Source organism: Electrophorus electricus, chromosome 4 (assembly GCF_013358815.1).
Source record: "Electrophorus electricus isolate fEleEle1 chromosome 4, fEleEle1.pri, whole genome shotgun sequence".
In the NCBI taxonomy this organism is placed as follows: domain Eukaryota; kingdom Metazoa; phylum Chordata; class Actinopteri; order Gymnotiformes; family Gymnotidae; genus Electrophorus; species Electrophorus electricus.
The window spans coordinates 15,223,567-15,241,324 of record NC_049538.1 but is presented as its reverse complement, the minus strand read 5'-3'; the positions used below and the strand labels follow the sequence as shown (position 1 = coordinate 15,241,324).

Genomic DNA, 17,758 nt, shown 5'->3' with positions numbered 1-17,758 from the left:
TTATATTGTACATTTTGAAGGGCACAGAGTGCACTGAATGAGTACCTGATAGTCATAGTGAGGCCTCTGTAATAGTTACAGCAACACAGTCCAATAGCCAAGGGAACAGTCCCAAAGTAATCTACATAGCTCATGAGAAGAGGTAATCATAGTAAAAAGAGAGCCAGCAGACACAACGACCAAAAAATCAGCTGAATCACATTGCCACAGTCTCTCATTTGCCATAGATTTTGCAGTATTGGAGCCATCCTGGTATGGGTTAGAAAACGTAGTTGTAATGATCAATGTATTCATTAAACGCAATGTGGCCAACCCCATTCGTGACCAGTGGATTTCTCTGTGGCGCAGGACCGTTTAACAGAATGTTTTTTCAAGGATGGACTGAGCTGCATTCACTTACACCAAGGCAGAAGCTTTGAGAGTTCTTTAATCCATCAGCTCTGTTGCTTTTATGGGGTAGCAAAGTCTTGCACTACCTCATACCACCCTGCAGGCAATGGACAGGGCAAGAGTTTTAACAGAACTCTTCACAACCTTTGATGCACTCTGCCAGCATCGCAGAAGCAGGACTGGGCTTCCTGTCCCCCGTCGGTGCTTTTCTGCTTTTCACCATGCTTTACCAGTGTACCGCTCAGTCCCCTTTCTTTTAATGTTTGGACAGGAGCCTAGACTTCCCATAGACTTTCTCCTGGGCCAGGTCCAGAATCCTGTAGCAGAAGAAGTACAGATTGGTTGGCTGATCACCAGTCCAAACTTAAGGTGGCTTTGAGGACACTCATTAATGGTTGTTGGCGGACACTTGTCGCTGGAAGGAGTGGCATGATCAGCGGGTCCAGGGGGTTCCTCTACACATGGGACAGTTGGATTATCATTGCACTACAGCACTAGGGGTCGCCATAGGACATATGTAGTTCAGTAGTTTATCAGGTTCTGAGAGCCCCTCCATGTGGATAATATAACATTGCCCCTGTGGATGACGTGCATAAGTTAAAGCATGTCCGTCTGCTGAAGGCTCATTGTAGGCCCACGTCCTCTGGTTATCCTCCTAAAGCTTCCTATGTACCTGCTCTGGCAGTATCTGATGATGATGAACCCTCTAGTGATGGCAACTTGTGGTTGCTAGTCTCAGAAACCCCTCCACCATCTACCGCAGCTGTACCAAGTTTTTCTTTTCCCACTGGGAGGTCATGCACGTTCCAGGTACATGTTCTAGTTGAGTGTCCCAGCTTCAGACTGTGCATTCTACAGCCAGTCAACATTCTAATATTTTACCATTATTCACCACTGTTAACATAGTTGGCTTGTCTTTGCGCTGCAGTAACTGGATAGCATTGTTCTGCTTAGGTTGTTAGCAGTGTGCTGTTCTGTGTATTTTGGGTGGTGTTGGCTTTTTATTGAAAATACACTTGTTAATAAAAAAATAATTTATCTATGTGACCTTCCTTGGGGTAAAATGCCCTTTTGTGATTGGGGTCCAATCAGTATGTGAATAGTATGTACTAGGCTATTTCCAGCACAGCCAGGGTTTCAAGCTAGCAAGTATATGGCGTTACATGGCTTGTAGAATTGACCAACATTTCTAAGCTTCTGTTCACACAGAACAGTGCATTCCCAGGCCCGGAGTTAAAAATCTCTGGACAGCTGGGTGCAGTAGACAGAAGCTCAATGGAGTTTACAAAACAAAAGGATGAACTTGCATCTTTGTATGCCTTAATGAATTCAGTACAGCTAAATGGAACTCTCGCTATCATTTTTACATTTGCTAAGAGTTCCAATGTTAAACTCAATTGAAAAGAATATTACATAATTTGGCCTCATTGTGTTGAGAATATTAAAAATGATATAATAGTGACGATAATGATAGTAATAGATCGATAATACATTTGTAGATAGGTTAATAGATAATTATGTAATCTTTTCAAAAGTAATTATAGACCGTTGCGTGAAGCATCCGAGACTTGACGTTTTCTCCCAGATTTGATTGGTCTAGAGCCAGCGCTTTCTCTGACACTTTAAATATAAATGCAGATTTGTTAGAGCAGGTTTTTCCGCTTCGTCGTCTATATCAGGGCATATTATATAATTAGGCTCTTTTTTAACTTTACCCAACTCATGCTCACAAGCAACAGAGCTGCGAAGAATGGAAATAATGTACACGGTTTTATTAGTAACGAGCTTCATTTTAGGATTTTTATACATTCCTTATTTATACATTCCTTATTTTTTCCAGGACTGTAGATACATTACAAATATTATTTCGCTAAGGTCCAAGAGAATTAGGTTTAGGAAGAAATTTCCGTTTTATACAATTTTGGAATGTCTATAGTTACTTACCTTCAAGACGACAACATGAGTAATAAAGTCGCGGACCTGTGGAAAGTGGTCAAAATATGCCTCAAACTAAACGCGTTTTATTTGTTAAACGTCGAAAAAGCGGCGTTTTGGACGTTTTTACGCCGCAAAATACGCCGTTATTTTTTCACTATGCCATAAGTACACCGCATAAACCATCAAAGTTTTAAAATTTGGAAAGCCAAAGTGGTCAAAATTCACCTCAAACCTAAACGCGCTTTAGTTGTAAAACGGCGAAAAAGGCGGCGTTTTGGACGCTATTCGTTATTTTTCACTACACCGTATACACAGCAAAAACCATCAAAAACTCCATATTTTACGCCATTTACATGTCAGTTTAAAACGTCGTAAAATGTGCTGCTTTAAATGTTCCAACTTTATAATAAGATAATTATGTTATAATCATTATAATCATTATCTTATAGCAACATCATGAGACAGACTGAGGATGTTGATAATAGGTTACTGTGGAGACAACTGATTTTGATGTTGGGTTTATTTAAGTAGATATAGAGTCATATTATTTACTTTTATTTATATTTACATTTACATTTACGGCATTTAACAGACACTCTTTTCCAGAGCGACTTACAAAAGTGCTTTGTCATTTACTCATAGAATATATCCAAGTACAGTATAGTAGGTTAGAATTAAACACACCAATGAACTAGAATACTGTAGAATACAGGGATGAATGCTGATACCTAGAAGTGCAAAATACATAAGGTCTATCTTAAACAATGATAAGTGCTATTAACAATAAGTGCTAGTTTGTTAAACAACATAAACAGTGCCCTACAATAAGTACTAAATTAGTCAGCCAATAAGGGAGCAGTGTCAGTTGTCCTTTAAATATTCTGCAAATAGATGGGTCTTTGTCATGGTACGGCCCCTCCCCCCTCAAGTTCGTTTGCATGTCTGTGTGTGTTCGTATTGCCACACCCTCTTGTGTTGTGCACCTGATCCTTGTTGTGTGTAATTGACATGAGTGTATATAAATCTTGTTTTGTATCGTCAAAGTTGTCTGTGTTTGATCTAGGTAGTCTGTGTTAAGACGTGTATGTTTCATGTGTAAATAAAACGTATGTTTATGTTCAACGTGCCTCGTCCCCGCGTCCTGCTTAACGCTTGTCCATCACAGTCTTCAGACCGCGTTTGAAGACTGCAAGGAACTCTGCTGTCCGGACAGCAAGTGGGAGTTCATTCCACCATCTTGGAGCCAGGACAGAAAATGGTCTCAATGCTTGTCATCCATGAGACCTGAAGTAAGGTATTTAAAGCCGAGCCGCACTTGAGGTTCGAAGTACTCAAGGTACGGATCAGGCTTTGACCATTGACCTCATGTATGAAGGAGCTGGTCCATTTTTGGCTTTGTAGGCAAGCATCAATGTTTTAAATCTGACGCATGCAGCTACAAGGAGCCAATGAAGGGAGCACAGCAGTGGAGTAACGTGTGAATTTTGGAAGATTGAAGAACAATCATGCTGCTGCATTCTGGACAAGTTGTAGAGGTTTGATGGGTCTTAGAGGAAGACCAGCCAGTAGCGAGTTGCAGTAGTCTAGCTTTGAGATCACAAGAGACTGCACAAGCACCTGGGTAGCTTTCTGCAAAAGAAAGGGTCGAATCCTTCGTATGTTACAAAGGAGGAATCTGCAAGAGCAGGTTAGATTAGAAACATGAGTTGAGAACGACAACTGGTTGTCCAAAGTTACGCCCAGGCTAAGGGCAGCTTCGGATGGTGATACCAGGGAGTTCTCAAAGGAAACAGTGAGGTCATGGTAAGGATTGGGAGTACCTGGGATGAACAGAAGCTTAGTTTTACTGGGGTTGAGCTTCAAGTGGTGGGCTGTCATCTATGAGGCATTGTCAGTCAAGCATGCCGAGATACGTCTGGAGACCTGCGTGTCAGAGGGTGGAAAAGAAAGAAATAATTGAGTGTCATTGGCATAGCAGTGGTAGGAGAAACCATGAGAAGATATTACATCACCAAGAGAACGAGTATACAAAGAGAAGAGAAGGGGGCCCAATACTGAGCCTTGTGGAACACCAGTGGAGAGTCTGCAGTTTGGATGTGGATCCTCTCCATGTCACCTGATAGGACCATCCCTCCAGATAGGACTGAAACCATCTCCAAGCAGAGACAGTCACACCAAGCCTGGAAAGAACAGAGAGAAGAATGTTGTAGTTCACTGTGTCAAAGGCTGCTGAAAGGTCTAGAAGAATCAAAACAGATGACTGTTTGGCAGCTTTAGCGGCATGAAGTTTCTCAGTCACCACTATGAGGGCCGTTGCTGTAGAATGTGCCGGTTTGTAGCCAGACTGATTGGGATCATGCAGCTGGTTCTGGGTGAGAAAAGGAAATAATTGATTATAAACTGCTCATTCAAGGGCTTTTGAGAAGAAAGAGAGAAATGATACCGGTCTGTAGTTGGTAACGCTGGAGCTGTCAAGAGTGGCCTTCTTGAGGATTGGTACCACCCTGGCGGTTTTTAATGCAGTAGGTACATATCCAGAAGATAAGGAGTTGTTGATGATGACAGAGATGAAAGTAAGCAGATCTCTTGCAATTGTCTGGAACAGAACAGAAGGAATTGGATCCAGTGGACATGTGGTTGGATTGCTGGAAGTCAGGAGTTGAAGAATTTCATCTGAGGAGAGAGGAGAAAAAGAAGTCAGAGAGTTGGATGTTGGGGAATGCACGTTGGTTGGAGGAGTGGGAACAGAGGAAAAAGACTGGTGGATTGCTGCAACCTTCTCCTCAAAGAAGGTAATAAAATCCTCCGGAGTAAGAGATGAGGAAGGAGGGAGAGGGGGAGAATTAAGGAGAGAAGAAAAAATAGTGAAGAGCTTGCGTGGATCAGATGATGATGATTCGAATTTCTCTCTGTACTAGGATGACTTTGCAGATGTTACTTCCAGTGACAACTTGGAAAGGAGAGACTTGTATGAGCTAAGGTCTGAATCTATGCAAGAGTTCCTCCACCACCTCTCTGCAGTTCTTAGTTCTCTCCTGTGGCAGCTAAGTGTTTCTGTTAGCCAGGGGGTAGGTGGGGAGGACTTAGCAAGTCTAGAGGAGAGAGGGCACATTCATTGATGAGGAGAGTGTAGAAATGAAAGTATTTGTAACTGTATCCAAAGAGAGAAAGGATAGAGAGTCAGGGTGAGGAAGGGTGGACAAAATAGTAGAAGTAAGGGAAGAGGGAGTTATAGAGTGCAGATTGCGATGGAGGAAGGAGGAACATGTTGGAGAGGACTGGATGGAAAGAGAAGGGAGAGAGAAGGATAAAAAGTGATGGTCCAAGAGTTGGAGGGGGGGTGACTGATGTCTGATGTTGTGGTGGTATGGGTGAAGATCAGGTCCAAAACATTGCCTGCTATGTGAGTCAGAGGAGAGTGGTTGAAGGTGAGGTCAAATGCTGTCAACAGCAGAAGAATGTGGGAGGAATGCAGCTTGTCTGATGGAAGGTTGAAGTCACCAAGGAGAATGAGTGGATTTCCTTCAATGGGGAATTTCCTTCAATGGGGAATTAAAGGATATCAAGCTCATCAATGAAGTGATCTAGGGAACCTGGAGGGCAGTAGATGACAATGATAAGAAATTTGGTGGGGAAAGACACTGTAATGGCAAGAAATTCAAAAGAGGAGATGGAAAGTGTAGAGAAGGAAAGTGGAGTGAAACGCCACTCTCGAGACAATAGTAAACCTGTGCCGCCACCCCTGCCGAGACGCCTCGGAGAATGGGTGAATGAAAAGGCAGAGGACAGGGCAGCCGGAGTCGCCGAGTTCTCAGGAGTGATCCATGTTTTTGTTAGAGCCAGGAAGTGTAGGGAGTGGAGGGATGCTAATGCTGAGATGAAGTCAGCCTTCTGGACAGCAGATTGGCAGTTCCAGAGCCCTCCTGCCACCACGATCTGTGATGGTGTGAAGCGTTGTGAGTCAGTGAGGTTGCTGAGATTGCAACGTCTATGATTGCGCCAGGGAGATCTGTGGGATATGTGGACAGGAACTGTGAAGCACATTTCAGATGCTTGATTTGTGGATGTATGAGATAAAGGATTGAGATAATATGAGAAGATACTTAGTTGAGTTTGTGAAGTCCTGTAGGTGAGATGTAGATGAACTGATTGAGAACATCACCAAACCTCCTCCAGATGTTGATTACCGCTACAGACGGAGTCGTCCTAATTTAACTCAGTTCAATAAGTGCTGAGCCTGCCCCTCAATTCACACCTAAGGTCAGGGCGAAACTACACCTGTAGTGAGTAATTACTGCTAGCAAGCAACTAACAACTAGCCTTGTTAGACAACAAGCCTTGAATTTCACAGAATCTAAGGCAAAAGTAAGTGAACTCAGAGCCTACCGTAACCAACCAAATGATAATCCAATGAGACAAACCAAAGCACAAAGATACCAATCTAATATTACCTATCTAGATAATATTACCAATCTAGATACCAATTTAATATTAAATTGACTACTTTCCACAATCCTGCATGTACTTGCTGGACTAATATATTAGCCCAAACTCAAGCCGGGCCATCCAAAAATGATAGCATGTAGGTTGCCTTCTTGTACTCCTCCACTGGACTTTCAAACACAAATTAAATTGTGTTTCACATAGCATAAAGAAACCTGAAGGGGAGCATAATGTTCCAGTATAAACCTCTGGACCTCTCACAGGAAATGATAGGAGCAACAGAACAGAACCCATCGGTGGAATAGAGCTTGGATAGCAAGAACCTATATTGATCTAGGACCTTACTGATCCTTGATCCGTCCTCGTGATTCTGCTGATGTTCGCTGCAACTTTACAGTGGTGAAGTATTCTGTATGAAATACATGGAATAGATGAACCAGGCTGCAATAGCAAATGTTTTAAAGCCTCTTAAATGTTACTTCCACAATCCAGTGTCCAGGGCACGGTGAAACGAAATATCCATATCTCATCATTGTTAAACAGGAAATAAAACACAAAGACCAAAAACTGGGACCACAACGAAAAACCACAAAACAGGAAGCAGGCAGACCCACCACTGAACTAGCCAGAACAGCAAAACAAATACTTCACACTGTTGACAGAGAATGGAGGGGTATAAATGCACAGTAGATAAAGGTAAGTTAGAGACAATGACCATAATGGCTAGCATAATAGGTAACAAGGGAGGGGAGAGTAAAAAAAGGTGGGGCTAAGAAGTAGACAAGAGCATATGTCAGGACTGACAGGAAAACAGCCAGAACCAACAGCAAGGAAATCAAAGCAGGGCCAAGAAGTAAACAAGAGCACATGGCTAACAGACAAAAGAAACAGTACCAGAAGAAAAGAGACAGGGTCAAATCGTGACAATTTTTAGGATCATCTTATTGCAGTATTTGTCATGGGTGTAGGACCATGTTATTTCAGTATTAGTCTTTGCAGTACTGAAATGGCAGAAGTTTTCATCCTGTTCAGTCTCACATATCCCAGTTGAGAGTTTTGATTATATATGGGTTTGACTGAATGTATCTTAGTGTGTAAGAGGTGGACTAGATTCATGCCTGAACATGTTGGGGTGTGTATATTTGTGTGTAGACATCATGGTGGTGTTGAGAAGGGTATCCTCTGCATCTCAGTTCTGGAACGACTGCAACACACCAGCCCTCACAGAAACTAACAAACCAATCCTTCTCAGATTCACACCAATCCTTTTCAAATTCATAGCAAGGGACTTCATGTGCCTTCTGTTTACTTCGTTTTACACATGTTGCCATGGCCCCCTTGTTAGCACGCCCCCCCCGCGTCTCATTAGTTTTCCTATCATTGTTTAGAAATACCCGTTTATTCCAACATCGTGGAATAAGCTTATTCCACAACCTTGTTGTGACCAGGTTATGACCCTTTGTAGATGTCTGTTTTCGCTGTGTTTGGATTTGTAGTGTGTATTATCGTCTTTTACTTTTCATTAAACGCTTTTTTTAATACATTTGACCGAGCTCCCGCTTACATTCTGCAGTGTAACAGTTAAGTTCTCAAGGAAATGCCATGAAAAAGTATGGTGGCCAGGAAGACCCAAGTTACCAAACACCCTGCAAATGAAAACAATCCGCTGCAACTACACAAATCACATTCATCAAAACGACAACATTTTTCAGAAACGCGATGCAAATTTATGAACGCTATACAAAATCGGAAGACGCTTTATTCAAAATGATAACATATGCACTACATTTCGGAAACACGATGCAAATTCGGAAAACATACAACTTCAGAAATGCTGCAAATCCAGTCGCAGTACAATGGAAATGTTGTTTCTGGGGGACACGGAAAGGGGATGGACAACCGATCAGCTAGTGAAAAGTCATTTGTATTTGCAAATACCACGGTTTTGTCATTGGTATCTGGTACCAACTGGTATATTTGTGCTTCGTATTCTTGCGTTTGTTCCTACTGCTAGGCTGTAAAAAACGCAGCATTAAAGAATGTTGATTTTAAAAAATCTCATTTAACACAACTTTAAACCTGACCATGCCAGTTAATAACTAGCTAACTACATTGAGTGTGTTACTATTTTACAATCCAGTTCAATCTAACTGTCTAATACAACTCAATTTCTGTCCATATACCTACATTTAGAGTGTTATTGATTTCAACTCATATTTTATATGCATGTAAAAACAACACACCTTGAATAGCTGGTCATTGTAGCAGACCTATCAAGACCTGATGAAAATCGACAACAAATTTATCTACTTCCAGGATCCAGTTAGGAATACTTTCAGGTGTGTGTGTGTGTGTGTGTGTGTGTGTGTGTGTGTGTGTGTGTGTGTGTGTGTGTGTGTAACAACCTTCCATTACACACATGTAGGAAAGAATAAAGTAAAGATTTTAAATATTCTAGAGATGCAGTGTGAAGAGTTCCTAATCTGAGAAGAAGGCACAAACACTGAAAACTGAGATTGTTTGGATGTTAAAGGAGGACATGTCACACACACAGCTTGATCTCAATGATTGAGTGTAGTTCTCCACCAAAATGTAGACAGAACATGGAGGGTATATCAACATCTCCCACGTCCTGCCTCATTCACTGAAAAGTCCAGCTCTTTTTCTGAGTGAAATTGGATGTAGGATTTGGATTGTAAGGTCAGCCTCAGAATGAAATGTTCTACACTGGTCAGTCCTGCTTAGATTGTTCATTAATATGCTGTTAATGAACAAATATAACACAAGAAGCATATACATGCATTCATAACGTATGACTGTCTATAAGCTGCGCAGGTTCTAACCTGGTAGTGGTTCTAGCTGCTGTGAAACGGTGTTATACCGAAATATAAAAAATGCTAAGGGGAGGCAATTTCATATGTTTTATGTATATGTGTTAATGTGTCACAAGTTATTGCCTGAATGTGTGTGTGTTTGTGCTTGTGTATGTGTGTAGGCATCAGAGTGGTGTTGAAGAGGAAGTTCTCTGCATCTCAGTTCTGGAACGACTGTAGAAAACACAATGTGACGGTGATCCAGTACATTGGCGAGACCATGCGCTACCTCTGCAACACACCCAAGGTGACACACTAGCCATCACAGAAACTAACACACCAGTCCTTCACCAACAGTGCAACACCCGTGTTTCTCTCTGCTGTTCATTTGTGTCTCAGGCAGAGAATCAATGTGTGAACAATGTGCGGATAGTGATCGGGAACAGTATTCGTGCCAACACATGGATAGAGTTCCTGCAGCGTTTTGGACATGTACGGATTTGTGAGTTTTATGGCGCCACAGAGGGAAACATCGGCTTTATGAACTATACTGGGAAAATTGGAGCTATTGGACGAATGAGTGTGTTTGTAAAGGTTAGAGAGGGAGCTTGCTATACCACACTACTCCTCACTACAGTTAATTACAGCTCACTATACTTGACTGCAGCTCAGTATCACTAAGACAGCTGACATATAGCTCACGACCACACTTACAGATCACAACCGCTTACTTCTGCTTACTGCCACTCATTCCAGCTCACTACAGGTTAATACAGTTCACTACTACTCACAAGCATTCATTACAGCTCACTACCACTCATTACAGCTCACCAATGCTCACTACAGCCCATTACTTGTAATTATGTCTCATTTCAGTTCATTACAGCTCGCAATTGCTCATTACAGTTCACTACCTCTCATTAAAGCTTACTACTGCCCACTTATTATGGTTCAGTATAGCTCACAAATGCTAATCACAGTTCATTACAGCTCCCGATAGCTCTCAGCCAATCCCTGCAGCTCAAAAATTCATTACAGCTCACTATCACCCTCGCTACTCATTACAGCTCACCACCTCCACCGACAACTTCTCACTACAGCTTACTGCCATACGTTTGTTCTCAACCGCTTACAGTTCTCTACTGCTCATTATGGCTCTCTAATACTCAATAAAGCTCAATACCACTCATGACAACTCACTACAGCTCACTACTGTTCACAACAACTCACTAGCGTGGACTACCACTCACTACAGCTTACTATCATTCAATGCAGCTCAATACTGCTCATTACGGTTTACTACTGTTCACTACAGCTCATTACTACTCACTACAGCTAACCAAAGCTTACTACATTTCAGTACCGCTCATTACAGTTCACTATCACAGTTCACAGCTGCTTACTACGACTCACTACAACACACTACACTCATTGTAGCTCAGTTAAGCTCATTACATTACAGCTCACTACATCTCATTACCATTGACTATTGCTCATTCCAGCTCACAATCACTTACGACTACTCATTAAAGCTAATTCATCGCTCATGATTACAACTCACTACAGCTCATGACCTCTAATTACACCTCACTACCACTCATTACCACTCACAATCACTCTAGCTCACTACCACTCTTTACCAATCATTACAGCTCTCAACCACTTATTATGGGTCAAGACAGGTCACAGTATATCTCAATACAGCTCACTACTATTCATTATAGATCACAAATGCTCACTACCTCAATAAATGCTCACTATATGAGGGATGTTTGGATGGAGAATATTTTGACATGACTGGATGTAGGTACATTATAAATAATTTACACTATTGTGTATACTGTTATTAATATTTTCCTGGTTTTTGTATGTGTGCCTGTGTGCGTGTACGTGTGTGTGTGCGTGTGTGTGTAGATAGCTGAACTCTTTGCTCTTCTTATGTATGATACTGAGAGTGAAAAACCAGTCAGAGATTCCAGAGGTTTCGGTATGGAGGTTGTTACAGGTAGGCCTTTATACAGCACTATTACTGCTACCCATGGGTTCTGAAGCCCTTTCCTTGCATGATGGATGTTTCAGATGCCCTAGGAAAACATGACCTAGGTCACATAGAGTACGTGTTGGCAAACACTAATTATCTGTTAAGAAGAAAGCAGTTTTCCACCTCGCTGCACGCTGTGCTTTGCTACTGCATGAGTCAAAGACCCATGATTTAAAACAGTAATCCATCCAGTAGCTGAATAGAGTGTGTGTGTGTGTGTGTGTGTGTGTGTGTATGTGTGTGTGTAGGTGAGACAGGCCTGCTAGTGGCTAAGATCTCTAAAGTGGCTCCGTTTAGTGGCTATGCAAACAACCAACAGCAGACAGACAAGAAGACACTGAGGAACGTGTTTCAGGAGGGAGATGTGTACTTTAACAGTGGAGACCTCATGAGAGTTGACCGGGAGGGCTTCGTCTATTTCCAGGACCGAACTGGGGATACTTTCAGGTATTCGTTCTCCAAGCCAGCTAAGCCTGTTAATGTTTATATTGTGTGTAACCTGTTTTTCCCATGTGGCAGGTGGAAGGGAGAGAATGTTGCTACCACTGAAGTCACTGATATTTTAATCATGCTTGATTTCATCGAGGAGTCAAATGTCTATGGAGTCAAAGTGCCAGGTATTGAATTCATCACTCAGAAAGCAGCGGGTATTAGGCACTATTACACCACAGCAGGAGCTGTTCAGTGATTACTCCAGAGGTCAACAGGTCCAGGGCTCTTGGACCACTTTATGGTACTGTTGGAGACAAGCTGGCTAAGATGCTAGTTTGGCTATATTAGTTTAGCTGCATTAGTTTAGATTATACAGACCCAAGTAACAGCACACTCATATTTTATTCATTTTACTCTTGTATCTTTGTACTTTGTAATTTGCATTAGGATTTGTGCATTTTTAAAAATTCTTTATTAGTTTATGTATATACAGCCTCCAAATGATTTCACATTGTACTTTTATAGTGAGAATAATGGTATCATGAATCTTAGTTTAGTAGCAGTAGCTTAATGGCTTTGACGTGGAGCAGAAAGCCTTTTTTAATTCTGTTGTTTTATTGGCTTAGGTCACGAAGGTGGAATAGGAATGGCTGCTGTGAGGTTGAGAGAGGGGATGGCTTTTGATGGCTCTGTCATGCATCAACACGTGGAGAGCTACCTGCCTGCATACAGCAGACCACGTTTCATTAGGATCCAGGTAAACATTCAAACTCCCTCACCGCCCAATCACTGGCACTGAAATGACACACAAACTTCTTCATTTAAAATGTCCCAATATCCATCATTCTTACAGTCCATTGGGCTGGGACAATGTCCAGGTTTTTTGTTTTTACCACGGTTACTGTTTCTAGTCACTTGAATGGAAGGGCTATAGACAATTTATGCAGGACCATGAATCACAGTAAGTCTAAGTTCCCCCTGCTGTCCTCTAGAGGGCGATGAACATCACCAGCACCTTTAAACAAATGAAGGTGAAGCTGGCTGAGGAGGGATTCAACCCAAAGACCATCCAGGACCCACTTTACTTCCTGGATGATGAGAAGAAGACTTACATGGCTATGATGGAGGACATTTTCAGTTCCATCTGTGACGGAAGACTGAGATTATAACGAGGAGAAAGAGAGAGAGAAGGAGAGAACTTTCACCATTTTTATGTCATCAACTCATGATTAATGAAAAAACATGTGGGAAATCTGATGTTTCTAAAGGTTTGTAATGTATTTGTATCTATATGTTTGTGTTATTTTTTTGCTGTGTATATGTCTCTGTGTGTATACCTGTGTGTTTTTTGGTGGTGTGTGTGTTTGGCAGGCAGGGGGCTGTGTTTGTCTTTCCTTTTATTTATAATAATGCACCGCACTGTCTTCCTGATTGCTTTTTCCCAAACACTGGTGTATTTGTACAGCAACTTATAGATAGTACAGATATTAAGGACTCTTTTATTCAAAACAGGTCCTGAATATGCATGAAATGCCTGAGAACATCCAGTACAAAGCTTATGGAAACCTTTAAACACATAAACATGTCCCTGGTGAAGGAGGGTTTCGATCCTGCCCGTATATCCTAACCTGTGCATGCCCTGCAGGAGAGCAGGCAGGGTTATGTTCTGCTTACAAATGGCTAGTACAGCTCCATTGTAGTGGGTCAGAGTTACTTCTGAGTTCACACAACTGATGTGTGATTCACTGTGATTTGATTTATTGTGTGTCATACCTGAATATGTATCTGAGCAAAGAGGAGTGTAGTTTCTTTTCTCAAGTTTGAAAGTCACAAGCATGCTCTTCAGTGTGTCTGTCCTTCTGGGGATGCTTGACACATGTGACATTTCACTCAGAACTGTAATTGTGGTAAGAAGGCAGAACAGAAAGCAGTGGAATTGCACAGCCTAGGAAACAGTTATAGAATTAAATGGTAATGGCAATTATTAATTATCACAATAAGGCAAATTTTAAAAAGAAAGATTAAACCATACACAAAATGGTAGAAAAGCATGGAACACTCCAAAGGGACAGGGGAAAAATGCAGGAGCCTCATTTACACTGAGGAGGAAGATCAGAGAGGCAAATAGCAACTCTCAGCTACAGCGATGTGTTTCTATTTTATCATGTGCTATCTAGCTAACCATCGCAAAAAAAAAACAAAAAAACATGTTTTTTGGTGATATATTGTGTAAGGATGCAAAATTTATGTAGAAAACAAAAACCTGTCTGATCATTTGTTGTTTAAATGTAATGCATTTTGAACTAATGTGAGTTTAACTGCAGCCCTACTCAGGTGTAAGGATGTGATTAAAGAGCCACCATATGTTGTACAAGTTGATCCTAGTTGATGTTTACTTTATGTTTATATAGACAAGGCAACATGTCATCTAAATACGTTAATAAGTAGTCACAGCACAGACAACACAACAGATAATTCTGTTGCAAGAAATTGCCACATTATTTCTACTTTGGAAAAAATACTGTGGCTACATCTGCCTTGATACTGTCCCTGACCTTATTTTATGTTCATTTTCAGTTTGAAAGCTTGTATTTCAAGCATAATTGTTCGATAGTTGGATAGTTGTTTGATACATAAGTCTGACTTGCCCCTCACAAGTACCAGAAAAACCAGTGTGGTGCAGTGAAATAAAGACTCATTTTAATTGTTTCATTCATGACTCATCACTGTGTTGTAATTTCCCTGATCTGTTCCATGCAATTATTTTTTTTCCAGTCATATTCCAGTCATATCAGTCATATTCTTACAAGTACGCCGACAAAATCAGCAATAAAGTCGCTAATACACTTCTGGAGCACATCTGTCCGAAGCCAGGAGACACCGTCGCTCTTTATCTCGGGAACGAACTGTTTTTCATCTGGACCTGGCTGGCTCTTGCGAAACTGGGCTGCCCTGCTTCATTGTTAAATTACAACATCAGATCCAAATCCCTGTTACACTGTTTCTCCTGCTGCGGCGCGAAATTTTTAATCGCAGATGAAGGTACGTCTCTTAATTTTACTTGCATTTATTTTGACCCTTGTACCTAGTCGCACTTCATTCAGAAAGACTTTTTTTACACGCAGATGAAGGTACGTCTCTATTAGTTTTCTCCAGGTATTCCTCCTAGCTTTAAAACGCAAATGAACTCTGATTATAATCTTCTTTTTTTTTCAGAACTCAGATTACAATATTTCTTGACAGATTTCCAATAGTCGCAGAGGTCGTACTGTGGACACTTCCATGAAAACCCCTTAATGGCTCGGGTTCTAATGTGTCAACTTCCTGAAACAGGCCTATCTGTAGGCCCATTGCAAATAGAGTTCAAACCAGTTTACTCTAAACTGCAATTCCATTCCATTTAACTGGAGGCCAGTGAGTAACATTTGTCACCCTACCCTTAAAAAGATCCAGAAACAATCAGTTGATTCACAAATCTTTGATAATTCATTTTCGAAATGCTCACTTCAGTATTTGCATGATGGTATGTGAGCAGTACCATAAATTTTTAGTTTATTTTTAATAAAGGGCTATATTTCCTCTGAGAGCCATATCAAAAGGATGTCCTGAACGCTCTGTGGCCACATATTTTTCGGTATGTGTGCTTCATTATGAGTGCTTGGTGTGTTTGCTGTCCTGAATGCTCTGCGGTAGCATATAACACTCCTTCATGTTGCAAGCACAATGAAAACAGTTTGAGAGCAGATAAACCTGTGTGCGTGCATTTATTTTGACCCTTGTACCTCATTCAGAAAGACTTTTTTTACACGTGAAGGATATATTTTTCTTTACAGAGCACTGCCAAGAGGGCAGCACAATTTTGACAAAACACACAGGGCTAATGTTTCTTATATGGAATGTTGTTTGTAATAAATGGTTGGAAAATAAGTGTTGTTTGTAAATGCGGGGTGGACAAAAGGTAAGGGTTAAATTTTAAGATTTCAATGATGGATGCAGGATTGGGGAAGATGGGTAAAGAAAAGACACACCCAATTAATAATGACAAAACTTTATTATCTAATAAGCAATAAAATTAAAATTGGAAAATAAGCTTTAGCTAAACCCGCAATTCGGGGTTCAAGCACATACAGGCAAAAGGGACCCGCAAGTCTTATGTGTCAGCCATTATCCTGTTGGTAATCTGGTATCAACATATAGCATTATAGTTCGCTGGTTCTCTGTTATTTCCAGGACTGGTAAAATCTGAAATAATTGTTCATGGAAAAACAATATTTTGCACGTTATACGTCTGTAAAGCTTAGTTTGAATTGACAGAGCATTAGTTTGTAACTGCTGTTTAAAAATCTAAAATAAATTCTTTGTTTTTAGTAACAAATGACAGTAGCATGGCCTTTTAATTCCCAAACCTATAATTTGGCAGTGCAATTATTTTTTTTCCAGGGGCAAATGACATTGAGATAGTCATGGTCAAGGCCAGAGGCAGGATTACTGACAACATACTGCATACTCTTATGAAAATCAGTGAGCTAATGAATTTCCCACATACCAGGACACTGTAGCACAAAATCTGTCTGCCTCTGCCAGAAGGCAGAAACATTGCAGTGGGTGCAAGATAATGACCCCAAATTCAAATCAAAATGCACACAGAAATTCTTGCAGGACTCAAAATGAGTTTTGTAATGGCCCTCTTTGAACACATTTGAAAACCTATAGCATGTATTAGGTGCAGTCCACAGGCAAAAACTGAAGAATATCAAGGAACAGGATATGTTCTGCATGGAGGAGGGATTCAAGATGGGGATTCTTGGCTATTTTTAAGTGTTTATCCAGGTGTAAATTACTGCAGTTATTATATATTTATTCGTGCAAATCACATCCCTATTTCCGTACCAAAAACAGTTTTGCTTGTTTTCAATTATTTGTTCTTGAACGTTTTTAAACATTTTTGAAAAAGAATCAGACGAATAGAATGTCCCGCGTTCTAAATAGCCTATAATGTTACAAGGTGTAGATCAGTATATCAGTTAAATCTGTATCTTAACATTTTCTTAACATTTTTTTTCCCGATATATAGTCGTTCATTAAAGGTTTTCCTTATACTTTACAGTGACTGTGATAACCCACCCGTCCAATAAGAAAGACAGCAAGCAGTGGAGTTGCACAGCCCAGAAAACGGTTATAAACCAAAAAATCATCACAGTGATTTTAAGACCCAGCTGTTATGGCTGAAATGGGACCAACACACACCCCGTATTCAAAATGTCAATATGGCAGTGAAAAAAATAGTCTGCACAACTTGTGCATCGCTCCTCGTGATTTCTCAATATATAGGATTTGTTAATATGATTTATCTTGTTCGAAAAATTAGAGTAATAGTAAATACAGTCACTGTAGCTGTCAATGGCATCAAATGACATTGAGCCATGTTTGTATACTTCACGTAGGCATTAAACAAAATTTGGTAATTTTGCTTATCTTTACTTAAATGTAGCCGTTGTATTTAATTAATTTAGATACACAACGATCATGGAAATTAAGCGATCATTTGACTGTAGGCTAATTACAAGTGAAATACATGGATATTACTCGATAATTTGATTGTAAGATATTCGACTTTCTGTGGAATTAAAGATCATTTATTTGGTTTCAAACTTTCTGCATATACAGTTTTCCAATTCGTTGCAACTGATTGCTCACAAAC

General features: G+C 40.6%; 1 protein-coding gene across 1 annotated transcript; it reads left to right on the top strand.

The window, feature by feature from the left end:
* The first annotated feature begins 9,374 nt into the window (after nucleotides 1–9,374).
* Nucleotides 9,375–13,226, top strand: LOC118241218 (very long-chain acyl-CoA synthetase-like). Its single transcript, XM_035525435.1, has 8 exons — nucleotides 9,375–9,381; nucleotides 9,767–9,891; nucleotides 9,984–10,178; nucleotides 11,499–11,589; nucleotides 11,874–12,072; nucleotides 12,145–12,242; nucleotides 12,684–12,814; nucleotides 13,050–13,226. The coding sequence occupies exons 1-8, from the start codon at nucleotides 9,375–9,377 to the stop codon at nucleotides 13,224–13,226; spliced, it is 1,023 nt and encodes a 340-aa protein (XP_035381328.1).
* The last annotated feature ends 4,532 nt before the right edge of the window (nucleotides 13,227–17,758 follow it).

Bases quoted from the DNA above. Each gene is read 5' to 3' on its own strand.
- LOC118241218 (XM_035525435.1), top strand. The intron at 12,073-12,144 runs GTATTCGTTCTC...CCCATGTGGCAG, and splicing joins CGAACTGGGGATACTTTCAG to GTGGAAGGGAGAGAATGTTG. The intron at 12,815-13,049 runs GTAAACATTCAA...GCTGTCCTCTAG, and splicing joins CACGTTTCATTAGGATCCAG to AGGGCGATGAACATCACCAG.